This window comes from Podarcis erhardii (genome assembly GCF_964252035.2).
Source record: "Podarcis erhardii genome assembly, chromosome: 14".
Classification (NCBI taxonomy): domain Eukaryota; kingdom Metazoa; phylum Chordata; class Lepidosauria; order Squamata; family Lacertidae; genus Podarcis; species Podarcis erhardii.
In genome coordinates, this window is record NC_138503.1 from 27,122,788 (window position 1) to 27,136,057 (window position 13,270).

The following is a 13,270-nucleotide window of genomic DNA, read 5'->3' on the forward strand; positions in this document are numbered from 1 at the left end:
CAAATATCAACTTCATATGTGGACAGGCTTTGTTCTAAGCAGTGAAGCTGCTACGAAACCTTGACATCAAAATTTCCTAGGTGAGACAAAGAACACAGCCATTCAAGTGTACAATCCTAGGTTTAAATTTGGGGCTGTAGTCAACTAAGTGTTATACAGAGTAGGCCAGTTGAAATTAATGGACCCAAGTTAGGCATATACATTAATTTCAAAGAGTTTACTCTGAGTATGACTAGCATTGGATACAGCCCCATGTGTGGAGATCATTGCAAGTGCAATTTGCAGATAATGTGTTGTTGTGGCTTCTTTCAGGGTATGCACATTCTGTTCGAGAGGCAACTCCTGATTTCACTATTTATCAGGGGACACAGTTTGGAAGACTCTGTGAAATACGAGGTACAGACATGCTCCTACTTGTCATACATCCTTCATGTTTCCCAAAAGAAAAAAGACCCATTTCAGTTGGATACGTGTTTTCAAGCCAAGGCAAGCAACCATTTGTTGCCACCAAAGACATATTATTCATTATAGTCACTTATGGACCACTTCCCATCAAGGATCCCAAAGCAGTTTATGGGATACAATTCCAACTCTAAAGTCACCATGATGGGAATAGATTTAAGAGTAACCATTGTGCAATGGTTTTGGTTCTTCCTTGAAAGCTGATTCCAGACAGGGGTGTTGAGGCAATACTGTTTGGCACCTTGGCCTTTGGCTAATGGCAGGAATGGCAATGGCACCCACAAAGGCCTGCATTGGTGCCCTGAGGAAGGGACTCCCAAATTTAAGCTTTTGTGTTATTTTATAAAAAGTACCTAGTCCTCCTAGAAATAAGGCTATGAAGCAAAATGTGTGGGTATCAGCCAGCCTGGCTGTTCCTACCTGTCAGAACTGAATGAAGTCAGACCTGTGATTGATAAGTGATTTGTTTGGGCATGCAGCAATAGAACCCTGGGGTTCTAAAAAAGCACTTCCACCCTCTCCTTTACTGCACTTTCCCTCCTTCAGTCTTATTTTCTAGTAGCTTTTGGAATCCCCACCATTTGCCGTTCCTTTCCCCCCAGCAACCAGGACACATCTTTCCTGTTGTGGGTTTGTCTGAGATGAGGTACTCCCTAGAAGTTGTTTTCTGTAAATACTATTGCACAATAAGTGCAGGTGGGTGTTAAATAATCCCCTCCTGAAATAGGAAATGCAAAATGTGAAAACTTTGCAAAGAGGCTTAGGTATGTCTCCTATTGGGCAGGAGTTAATGTTCAGGCACTCATTAAGAATTCACTGTAAAGTTAACATGTAGTACAGTGGTATACGTCACAATTTCAAAAGTGTTTGCATTTAGTGACACTTGCTCCCTGCTAAGTGGGTGCAGAATAGCAGCTTAGGCTAAGATTGGTATTGAGGGGAACAGTTCTTTTGTGCCTTTAACAGGTATATTTCCACAATCAGGACCAGAGACTGTGGCTTACTTCCCATAGTAAACATAAGGTTGCCCTTGGAGGGGCAGAGAGCAGCAATGGCTGTACTCCATCTAATTTTGTATTGTGTCATGCCCCCAATGTTGTGTTATATACCATGCCCCATGGCAGCTGTTTTGTGACTGATGCCCTTAGCACTCTCAAGATCCAAACTATGCCCCCTGGTCTGAAAAAGATTGGCAGCTTGTGCCTTTGCTGTGCCTAGGTTGGATTACTACTATGTAAATAGAACTGCATCTGAGAAATCTTTAGGTGCTTAAGCTGGTCCCGAAAGCCGCCACCTAGCCATGGGATCACATTACACCAATCCTGCAATTTGCTTCCAGACACAATTCAAAGCATTACCCTTTGGCATATTACCCCACTCCCATGGGAGACCATATAACACTGGTCTTGAAAGACCTACATTGGCTCCCAGTATGTTTCCGAGCACAATTCAAAGTGTTTGTGCTGACCTTTAAAGCCCTAAACCGCCTCAGTCCAGTATACCTGAAGGAGCATCTCCACCTCCATCGTTCTGCCCGGACACTGAGGTCTAGCGCCGAGGGCCTTCTGGCAGTTCCCTCACTGCGAGAAGCCAAGTTACAGGGAATCAGGCAGAGGGCCTTCTCGGTAGTGGCACCCGCCCTGTGGAACGCCCTCCCTCCAGATGTCAAAGAGAACAATTACCAGACTTTTAGAAGACATCTGAAGGCAGCCCTGTTTAGGGAAGCTTTTAATGTTTGATGGATTACTGTATTTTAATATTTTGTTGGAAGCCACCCAGATGGGTGGGGTATGAATCATCATCATCATCATCATCATCATCATCATGCATGTTCCCTAAGATAAGAAGGAGTGTCCCTTCTTATTGACTATGCCCAGACTATGAAACTCATAGTTTGGTTAGCTCCATTCCTTGCTTTTTTTTTGTGCTAGTCATTCAAGACCTTTTTATTCTGGCAGACTTTTGTTGTATGTAGCTGATAATTATTTGTATGTCTTAGTTTTAATTGCTGATCCTGTTGCTTTTTTATTGTTTTATAAAATTGTAATTTTTAAATGTTCTCAGTGGTGGTTGTGCACCAGACGGGTGGGGTAGAAATGTTTTAATAAATACATTTTCCAAAAAAGTCAAATGTGGGTGCTTGGCATTATGCAGAATTGAAGCTATAAATAATTTCACAACAAGGTTTTCCTTTGAAGGGTTGCAAGGAGGTGATCCCTTATTTAAAGTATTCAAAAGGAAATATTATAAGTGAACAGGAGACAACAAGGGACATGAACTAAACTGGGGAGGGTCCCCTGTGTGGCAGCCCTTCCTTAAGCAAAGGAACAAAGAATATTAATTTGTCAATGGGCAACTTTTCTGGCTCCCCAGAATGACATACTTTACATGATTCATTTATATTTCAGCATCATTATTATTTCATAAATGCCATTTAGTGAATTTTGCACAAAAATGTATTAGTTCTGAAAATTTACAGGAGTCTAAAATAATCACTTAATTGCCTTTATATATTATGAAGGCACTAATGTTGTTTCGTCCTCAGTGCGGTTCTTTTATGTGGTAGTGTTTATTTTAGGAAAGATTTGTTACTTCTGAATGAATGGGAAAGTTGCAGGCACCATGTCACACTACCACTTGGAAGGCTTGCGGCTCCTTCTATTAAAAACCTCCTTCCCCCTCTTAGTTTATTGCATCTGTTTCCCACCTTTCCCCAAGGAGCTGCCTAGGAGATATTAAAAGACTACTTTCTCAAATTCCCACTTGAGTTACATGTGTATTTGGACTGTCCCTCCAAAATGGATCTCCACCTGGGCAAAGAATAGCTTCAAATCAGCCACACAGCAGTCCACAGCATGCAGGAAATATCAGGATGTGAAATGGAGACTGGAGTAATTGGGGGGGAAGGGAATGTGATTATTTCAGTTATATGCCCTTGGGACTTAGGCTACAGTAAGAGACCCTTAGATTTTGCCAAAAGCTTCACAGAAAACATTTTGAGGAGGATTTAAAGGAAGTGAGAAGTAACATCACCAAGGTATATTAGGAAGCATTTCCCAGTATCCATGGCAGCAGAGGAGGAAGGGTGGGGTCATTCTAGGGTGCAGGTGGAAGCTGGAGCTGGGGGAGTAGAGATCACAGGCAGGGATTTAGAGACCTAAGAGAGCAGAGAGAAGGGAAGGCCATGAACACTGTTCTAAGCCATGCACTGAAGACTGGTGGTTCAGCAAGTGGTGACAGCAGTGGGAAACAAATAAAAAATTAAAGGCAAAGAAGGCAGCATTTCTAGCATGCAGTAGCTAGATTGGAGGAGTGTTTTGTGACTCACCTCTGGGAAAGATTTTCTTGGCTTCTCCATGAGTGGAGAGAACACGAAAACTCAGGAGGCAAATTGGGGAAGATGTTTTTTGGTAAGTCATATGTCTCCCTCTCCCAACAGTGTGATACCTTTTCAATGTCAAAGTGTGTATAGACACTAACTAGTAGTTATTCACACATTTCCACTGTGAAATCTAGTTTGGCTTTAACATAATACGGCAGGAACATAAGAAGAGACCTGCTGGATCAGGCCAAATATCCTCTAGGCCATCTAGATGTCCATGGGAAGCTTGCAAACAGAACCTGATAGCAAAAGCATTCTCCCCACTTGTGGTTCCCAGCACCCGGTATTCAGAGATATCCCACCTCTGACAATGGAAGTAGACAGCATAGCCATCCTAGTGAGTATCCACTGATAGCCTTATCCTCCATGAATTTGTCTAATTCCCTTTTAATGTCAGGTGTGTCTTCCTGGGGAGAGCATTCTGCTGTCAGGGAACCACCACTGAAAAGCCTGTTCTTGTGTTGCCACCTACTAACCTCAGAAGTGGCACACAAAAAAGAGCTTCAGATGATGACAGCAAGGTCTAAGTAGGTTCATATGGGGAGTGGTTGTCCCTAAAGTATTGTGTCTTACACACCATATTGTGTTGTACATTTGACCAAACACACTTCAAGACTTCCTTGTTACAAGATTGGGAGTTCCTTCCACCATTGGTCTGGGGAGTGTATGAAACTGCTGCTTCTGCAACCTTCTCAAAGCTATAAGCTGAATCTACGTTGGTTTTTAATAGCAAATGTTTTCAAAGCCATGCACAATTCCCATCCATATTAAAACAGGTCATTCAGCTAAGTCTCCCTTGCAACACTTCTGAACTTCTAACCAACAATCCCACACTCTGTGTTTTGTGGACTTGGTTCTGAAAACTGGCTGGTTTGTTCTACTTTCTCCAGAGAGAGAGAGAAAAAAAGAGAGGTTGGAGCAGAGGTGTGTGTGCACATATGTGCAAAGATACGGATATTTGTAAAATAAATAAAGTGGTTATGAAAAGTAATACTGGCCAGCAAAGTTACCTTTCTACCAATAATTAAAAGTGAGTCTCTTGTTCATTTGTTTGTCTTTAAGATCCTAATGTGGACGTCATCTACATTTGCCCCTACCCACTGAGCGATGAGATGCTGCACTATTACAATACATTTTTGGGTCTGCAGCCAGCTGTTATATCTGGAAGCCCTAAGGACATTGGTGACCTGCAGGACAGGTTCAAAATCCTCACCCCTGAAGCCATAAACAGCTTCCCTGTGAGTTTGTGTCTTCTAATTACTACAGCTGGGGGGAATGCCGTAAAATTAAATTGGAAATTTTATAACTTGCAACGCTCTGGTAGCCGTCAGTGAAATATTATTGCAAGTTTTAAGAGCTTCACAGATTAAGTGACTAGTTAAGACTGTTGGAAATATCCTGGTTTAGCTTTGCAGGCTGAAAGTTGAGCTGAGCTCAGCCCTTCTCCACTGGTCCCTGTTCAACGCCTGGCCTCATCTAGATCTCTGAACTTAAAGAGATTTATAATGCAATGGAAGACAAAGTACTCAGAATGCCTTCTGCTGCTCAGAGCTTCCTTCTCTGCAGCTGCGCAGACAGTGGGTCCCCTCCCTCCCTTCTCTCTAGCTTTTTATTGTGGCAAAATCCAATTTAAGACTCTCTTTTTTCCCCTTGGATCGTTTAATGTCTTTAATTGAGGGGTGTTGGATATCTTGGTTGTTTTGAACCCATCTAGTTGGTTTTAATTCTCTAGAATTCATTCTGAAAGGAAACTGCCACCCCACCCCATTCTTCTGCCCCTCCAACTACTGTACCCTTGCATTGTTGAAGACCTTTTGGTAATGCTGCAATGCAGTAAAGCTCATTTATGGCAGGGTGCGTTTGGATGCTCCTTGGATCATTTTGAACTCACTGAGCCTCAGCTGTAAGTTGGTGATCTTGGCTATATCATCAACTACAGTCCTTTGTCCCTTCCCTGTTTTGTTTGTTTGTTTTTAATATTAAAAAACACTTTCCCTGCAAGATCACTGCTGCTGGGTAATTATTTGTACTATAAAACTATGATGCCTCACCATACGAGAACAGTAATCGCAACATGCAAATTTGTTGGCTCTTAAATTTTGACCTATTATAAACATATTCTTTCAGTTCAGCCAATCCATTCTTTTCATACAGTTAAGTCATCCCTTAGTTCAGTCCAAACAGCCTCCAGTTTATCAGCCTCAGCCTCGCAAAGCATTTCGGTGCACAGTGACCTTAAGGATGTTACCGACACCAGTGGGCTTCTCACCATCATAAAAGTAGGCAAAAGTGTATGTTCACATGTATATATATTTGGAGGACAAAGGGTGAATGTTGAATACCTTGCACAAGCGGGAGTGGATTCTTTGTAATACAGGCACAGTCCATTGTACTGAAGTTTTAATTGCATATTTCAATCGGGCGTACTTAAGGGTGAGAATTGTGGAGGTGGGCAGCAGTCTTCAGCTCCATATATGGAAATACATCATTAGCAGTTAATCTGCTGCACAGAGGCCCACAAAGTAAGAGGTTTGAAAAGCAGATAGACCCAGTTTTCTTTGAAGCTGGGGGTGGGGGGTGGAATCCATAAAACCTAGCATTTAGTTCTGCACGCCTGAAAGGACTTTGGGCATGGATTTCTCAGACAACAGCCCCTGATACTACAGGACAAAGCACTTTGGAAAGTTTGGAAACTTTCAAAGGTGCGTTGTGATATGAGGGCTGCTGTTCTAAAAAAAAATGTAACACAACGGCACAGAAGGTTATGGTATCCAGCTAAGTCACCCACTCAGATCAGCAGACTTATGTCTCGCATGACTGTGGCCATGACAGTGGGGATGTTTAGACCAGGGGTCAGCAAGGTTTACCTCTCCTGGGCCGGTTCACTCCAGCGGAGATCCCTCCGTGGGCCGGATCGCGCGCGCACATGAGTGCGTGCGCCTGCGATTTCCAGCGTCTGTGCAGACACAATTTCTGGTATCTGTGTCTGCACAGACACGATTTCCTGCGTATGCGCAGACGCAATTTCCAGCACCGTGGAAGTGAGTCGCTGCGCCGATTTAGGGCAGCATGTGGGGACTTGTCAAGTGGGCTGCTCGGTTCAGGAGCGGCTTGTGGGCTGGTTAAATGAACCCTGTGGACTGCTTGTGGCCCATGACCCCTGGTTTAGACTTTATGACATTAAGGTCTTCCCACTGCAGTTCTAAGGTTTAAGTGGGTAGGAGTCAGAGAGGAGTTTGTGCACAACTTCCATTCATTCCTTCTAAACTCTGAGGGCTGGCCATTCCTCTGAGGAAGACCACATGGCTATGGCCATTGCATGCACACACACATGCAGATAGATCACACATGCTGACTTGTGGGCAGACACACTCACACTCACACACATTCAGGCAGCTGGCACACACACACACACTCAGTTGGTAGTTAGGAGGGGCAGCATACAGATAGGCAGACACACACATGCTTAGCAGACCAGTGGGGAAAAGCAGGCAGGGAGATGTATGCACACACCTTCATGCAGACAGGTGAACAGCAGACTTTCCAGCATTTTTGCTCCCCATGGCAGCCCTGAGGAAGGAGGCTGTTCTTCTGCCCTAACACTATCATGTGTGGGGATGGTGACAGAAAATCAATTCAAGGCTCTTTCTGTGTTGCAAAGGAGCCTCTTCTCTATCAATTGCAGTGTTATTGCAAGGGGTTCTGAAAAAGAAAGTTTCCGTCTTGTTCTCTGAGCTCTAAGACACACCAATGGGAGAAAGGGTGCCCCTTTGCAGGGCAAATAGAGGCAAAGGTGCCCATTTTTTGGAGAGCTGATAGGGCCCCTACAGCACCACATCATGAACACGATAGCACCACAGTGGGGGACAACTCCAGACTTTGAAATAAATTTTTAAATTCCAAATTATGGGGAACTTAGCCAACAAAAAAGTCTTGGCATGGTGGATCTGGGCTACGGGTTACCCACCCCTGCTCTGAAAGGAAGTTTTAGAAGAGATGAATCTCTTCTGTGGACAGCAGGATTCCTATATGTTAGATTCATAGATCAAAGTTTTAAAAATCTAGTAAAGTCTTAGGGCTCTTCTCACATTATGTAGAGACAATCCGCGCTTGCCAATTCAGCTCACCATTAAGAGGAAACTGCAGCTCAGCACCGTTCCCTGATAAATGTGGTGGCACATACATGCACCCCCCCCCACTTGCAAGCGATCGACTCACATGCTTCTATGTATACGCATGGCACCGGAAAATAATTAAGTAATGCAATACTAACATAAAATGGCAGGAGAGAGCTGGGAGGTCCTCATGGCTTGCAAGGAGAACCTCCCTAGAACCCAAAGTCCAGAAAAAAAAGACTCCAAAATGGCACGCGGGAACTCTCAGTGCTGCTGTGCTACTCCTCTCAACAGCTGTTGGGTGGGGAACTGTATTGCAGTGGGCTCCCCTCTAACACACATTTCTGCACAGGGGCCCAGAATGTAACGCCCCTGCGTAAGTGGGGAGTCTCCTGTATTTGCAAGCACAATATTTTCTTGCGTGTACAGCTAAATCTGTAACATGCGAAGCAGCCGTGACTTGTATCTTTCAATGTGTTTCTAAGTAGTTGTCCTCCTTCTGTATTTGACCAGGATTATAATTACAATAAGGACTTTGTGAGGCTAATGAAAAGGTGCTTATCCCACAGAACGGCATGTGAACTGCAAAGGTGTTTTGTAACTTGAGAGTGTTTTGTTCTGAAAGAACCGTTTAAGATGCTGCTCCTCATAAAGTGAAATATTGCCCAGCTGTGGGAGTGGGTCTTCTTCATTTTTTTGTATTGATTTCTCCCCCCTGACGCAGTAGAGTCAACCCGTGCCAGAAGTGTTGAGATGAATCACCGTTATCCAAAGGCCGCAAGCCTCTCTTCCAAGTGACAGAAGGAGAATTCCGTGTGGATCAAATAAATACAGATGTGTAGTAATTAGTTCTATTCCCAGCGAGCCCATTTCCGACACACTAAAGATGTGAGCGATTATGGAGCCTCACCCCAACAGCTTTTATCAATTTAAACTGCTACGCTACAGGATAGGTCATAACCCAGCCTGCTATTAATAATGTATTTATTGCACTCAACATTATAAATTAGCTCCGCGGAAGAAAGCGAAGGAGCACCTCTTAACGAGACTAATGTGATCTTCATACAGAACCGCCCCATGTCCCTGGCTACCTTCTTGAAGTACAGCCCCAAGACCATCAAAAGGATCAAGAAGCTGATCCAGGGCACAGACGCCTACATTGTCGGAGGCCTTCTAAGCCAAGATGACCTGGCAGTGGCTGATGAGCTGGATGTGCCCATTTTAGGTCCCACCCCGGAAGTAGCTCAGCTCTACAGTTCCAAGTCAGGAAGCAAAAGGGTGTTTGCAGCTGCTTGTGTGCCAGTGCCCCCAGGGCATTATGACATCTACAGCAGGCAGCAGGTAAGACTGGTGGCAGTTTTGGTGACTGGGAGAACCTGGGCCATTCAAACATCTGGTTGTCCCCAGTCAGATCTTACTTTGAAGGTGAAGTCTTCACTCACACCCAGGGATCATAAGGACTGAGTCCTGGAAACTGTTTTCAGTGCCAGGGACCAGCCCTAGGATTTATGAGTGGGATATTAATGTCTTTGCCAGTGAGCTTTATTTTATTTATTATTCCATTATCTGATCATCTTATCTTATCTTACCCTACTCTGCTCTACCCTATCCATTTATATCTCACCTTTCCTCTATGGAGCTCAGGGTAGCATAAATGGTTCTCCCCCTCCCTATTTTATTCTCACAACCGCCATGTGAGGTAGATTATTTATTTATTTATTTATTACCTGCCCTTCACCGTAAGATTACGCTGAGAAACCCATGGTCACCCAATGAACTTCATGACTGAGTGGAGGTTTGAACCCCTGGTCTCCTAGATCCTAGTCTGACACTTTATTTTTTTTTTTTTTTAAATAATTTTTATTGATTTTACAACATAAACAAAAAACAAATAAACATAACACGACTTCCCCAGGGAAGGGGAGGTTTGGGGAAGCCTAGTCTGACACTTTAACCACTGCACCACATTGCCTCCTTATGGCTGATTGGAGATTTGAACTCTGGTCTTGCTGGCCCACATCCAACCGTTGATACATTATAACCCTTGAACCTCTTGCACTACTTCAATGAGACCAGTCTGGCTTGTGAATTAGAGCCTGGCACCTTTTTATTGCTGAACACATTTATTTGGAAGTCAGTTCTTGGGAAATTCATGGGATGTTTTTTTCAAGTATCTATGCTTAGGATTGGGGTGGTTGTTGCCAATTGCTAGTGTTTGCATTAGCATCAGTCTGCACAACAGCATTCAGTAAATTTCATGAACTGTGCCCCAGCTCATACATATGAATAGCATTGTGCTAACCAATTAAAACATAAGTGCCCAGGGGGGGGGGCGCAGCTCCACGTAACTAACCAGATGTTCGAGGCAATTTCATGTGCAATTCGTCAACCTGCATGCGGGGAAGCTGCTTAAACCGAAACTGCTTCCACCACGCGGCTGCCTCTATATGGTACCATTTTGATCAGTTCCCACAACATAGTTTGCATTTGAGAACTGGGCCTCCAAAGAAAAGGTGCAGCCACTAAGAAGGCTTGCTCGCTCACAGCCCCCATGTATTGAACCTTCTTCCCATTTTCTAGGGGAGAATTTCCCAGATGCCATGGCCAGGTTGGGCCTTGTGCAGCCATAGCTGAATCCAGTTATGGTCTGATTCAGGCTCAAACTGAAAGCAGGAGCCTGAAATGCAGCAGAGAGCTTATGCTCTGTTGAACAGGCAACACTAGATGAAAAGGATCTGAGCATTTTATGCCAGCTGCCAGGCATACTCCTGCCTGTCAGTCTCAGAGATCAATGTTGCATATTCATCTTCTGTTTATAATTTGGTGCATGTAAATTATCCCTGGACTAAAAGATTTCCCAGTTTTTGCATTGGTGGTGACAAGATTATTGGGTCAGGTCAGGTCTATGGCCCTATCTAGCAGTCAAAGGCAAGACAATGTCTTGGGATGTAGGAATACTCCCAGAATTCGCCGATGTGGACAGACTCCTCCGAGCTGGAAAGCCCACCACCTGTCCTCTTGATCCGTGCCCGTCTTGGCTGATTAGAGCGTGTGCAGACAAGGTGCGGGCCCCCCTGGGTGATATCATCAATTTGTCTCTTGGCACCGGGATATTCCCAGGGGAACTGAAGGAGGCAGTGGTGCGCCCGTTCTTAAAGAAAACATCATTAGATCCCTTAGATCTATCCAATTACCGCCCAGTTTCGAATCTTCCATTCCTGGGTAAGGTGATTGAGAGAGCAGTTGCTGAACAGCGTGGTAGGTTTCTGGATGAAACATCGGCTCTGGATCCATTCCAGTCCGGCTTCCGCGCTGGTCATGGGACCGAGACGGCTCTGGTCGCCCTAACAGATGATCTCCGCAGGCAGCTGGATCGAGGCGGGTCGGGGCTGCTGATTCTTCTAGACCTGTCAGCAGCCTTCAACATGGTCAATCACGAACTCCTGGACCACCGCCTTGCCGACGTGGGGATTCAGGGCACAGTCCTTCAATGGCTGCGCTCGTTTCTCTCTGGTCGGGGACAGAGGGTGGCGCTTGGGGGGGAATTGTCATTGCGCCACTCCTTGGTGTGTGGAGTGCCTCAGGGTGCGATTCTCTCCTCGATGCTTTTTAACATCTTTATGCGCCCCCTCGCCCAGCTTGTCCAGAGTTTGGGGCTGGGTTGCCATCAGTATGCTGATGACACCCAACTCTATCTGTTGATGGATGGCCATCCTAACTCGGTGGCCCCAGACACACTGACCAGATGTCTGGAAGTTGTGGCTGGATGGTTACATGGGAGCCGGTTGAAGTTAAATCCTTCAAAGACAGAGGTCCTCTGGCTGGGACGGAGCGATATGGGATTGAGGGGGCAACTCCCATCTCTTGCGGGGGTGCAATTAGTGCCAGCATCGTCCGTTAAGAGTTTGGGTGTAATCTTCGATACCTCCCTCTCTATGGAGGCGCAGATTACAGCTATAACAAAGGCAGCATTTTTTCATCTCTGCCAAGCTAAGCAGTTGGCTCCTTATCTCTCTCGCCCTGACCTAGCCACTGTGATCCACGCGACAGTCACCTCCAGACTGGATTATTGTAACTCGCTCTACGTGGGGCCACCCTTGAGACTGACCCAGAAACTCCAGCAGGTGCAGAATGCCGAGGCGAGACTCCTTATGGGGTCTTCGCTGCGAGATCACATTCATCCGGTAGTATACCAGCTGCACTGGCTCCCGGTGGAGTACAGGATCAGGTTTAAGGTGCTGGTTTTAACCTTTAAAGCCCTATACGGCCTAGGACCCTCGTACCTACGGGACCGCCTCTCCTGGTATGTCCCACAGAGGAACTTACGGTCTGCAAATAAAAACATCTTGAAGATCCCAGGCCACAGAGAGGTTAGGCTGGCCTCAACTAGAGCCAGGGCCTTTTCGGCCGCGGCTCCAATCTGGTGGAACGCTCTGTCACAAGAGACTAGGGCCCTGCGGGACTTGACATCTTTCCGCAAGGCCTGCAAGACAGAGCTGTTCCACCAGGCCTTTGGTCAGGGCGCAGCATGACCCCCCTCCTCTGGCAATCTGCACAGAATTTTGCTTATTGGTTGCCATCAATTTGATTTTAATTAATTTTTATAATGAAATGTTTTCAGAATCGTTGGATTATTTTGACTGTTGTTAGCCGCCCTGAGCCCAGCTTCGGCTGGGGAGGACGGGATATAAATAAAATTTATTATTATTATTATTAGAATTCACCTGAGTTCACAGCAGTTAGCAAAGCCGAGTTAGCAAAGAGCTAAAGACAATGGGAACTCGGTAAATGCATACTGATGGAGCATATGAGTGTTCTGGGGCATCAACCATGATTGCTAAATAACTGCAAGCAAACCATGCACCAGGGATGGAGAACTTGTGGCTCTCCAGCTGTTGATGAACTACAGCTCGTGCCAGCATGGCCAGTGGCCAGGGATGATGGGAGCTGTAGTCCAACAACCTCTGGTGACCACAGGCTTTCCATCCCTGTTATGCATGGATGCAAATTGCACCACCAGATTACTTGATAAACATGGATCAAATCTGATGCAAGCCATTGTACTTTAATGTGGGGCCAGTTCATGGTGGCTTCCAAGTCTTCAAACACTCAGGAGTATCAGTAGCTATGAAAATTCATTTCAGCACTCACTCCTAATTTGGTTCATGTAAACGTTCCATGGACAGTTCTGAACACAGAAAGCTCCTTGGAAACAAGAACACTGCCTCTTTGTGTTGCAATTTGAAAATCGCACCCTGTTTTATATCTTCCAAGGGCAAGAATCAATAGTTCTTTGTTTGTCATTGATATG

At 45.1% G+C, this 13,270-nt stretch overlaps 1 protein-coding gene across 4 annotated transcripts in view; it reads left to right on the plus strand.

The window, feature by feature from the left end:
- IQCH (IQ motif containing H) overlaps positions 1-13,270 on the plus strand; it is a 79,843-nt gene that overhangs the window by 27,123 nt on the left and 39,450 nt on the right. For 3 of the 4 annotated variants that reach the window (XM_081838808.1, XM_081838809.1, XM_081838806.1), the window contains exons 11-13: positions 313-396; positions 4,907-5,082; positions 9,028-9,300. In XM_081838808.1, coding sequence (XP_081694934.1) covers positions 313-396; positions 4,907-5,082; positions 9,028-9,300 — 533 coding nt within the window. The remainder of the gene's footprint in view (positions 1-312; positions 397-4,906; positions 5,083-9,027; positions 9,301-13,270) is intronic. The other variant, XM_081838807.1, reaches the window with a different exon arrangement.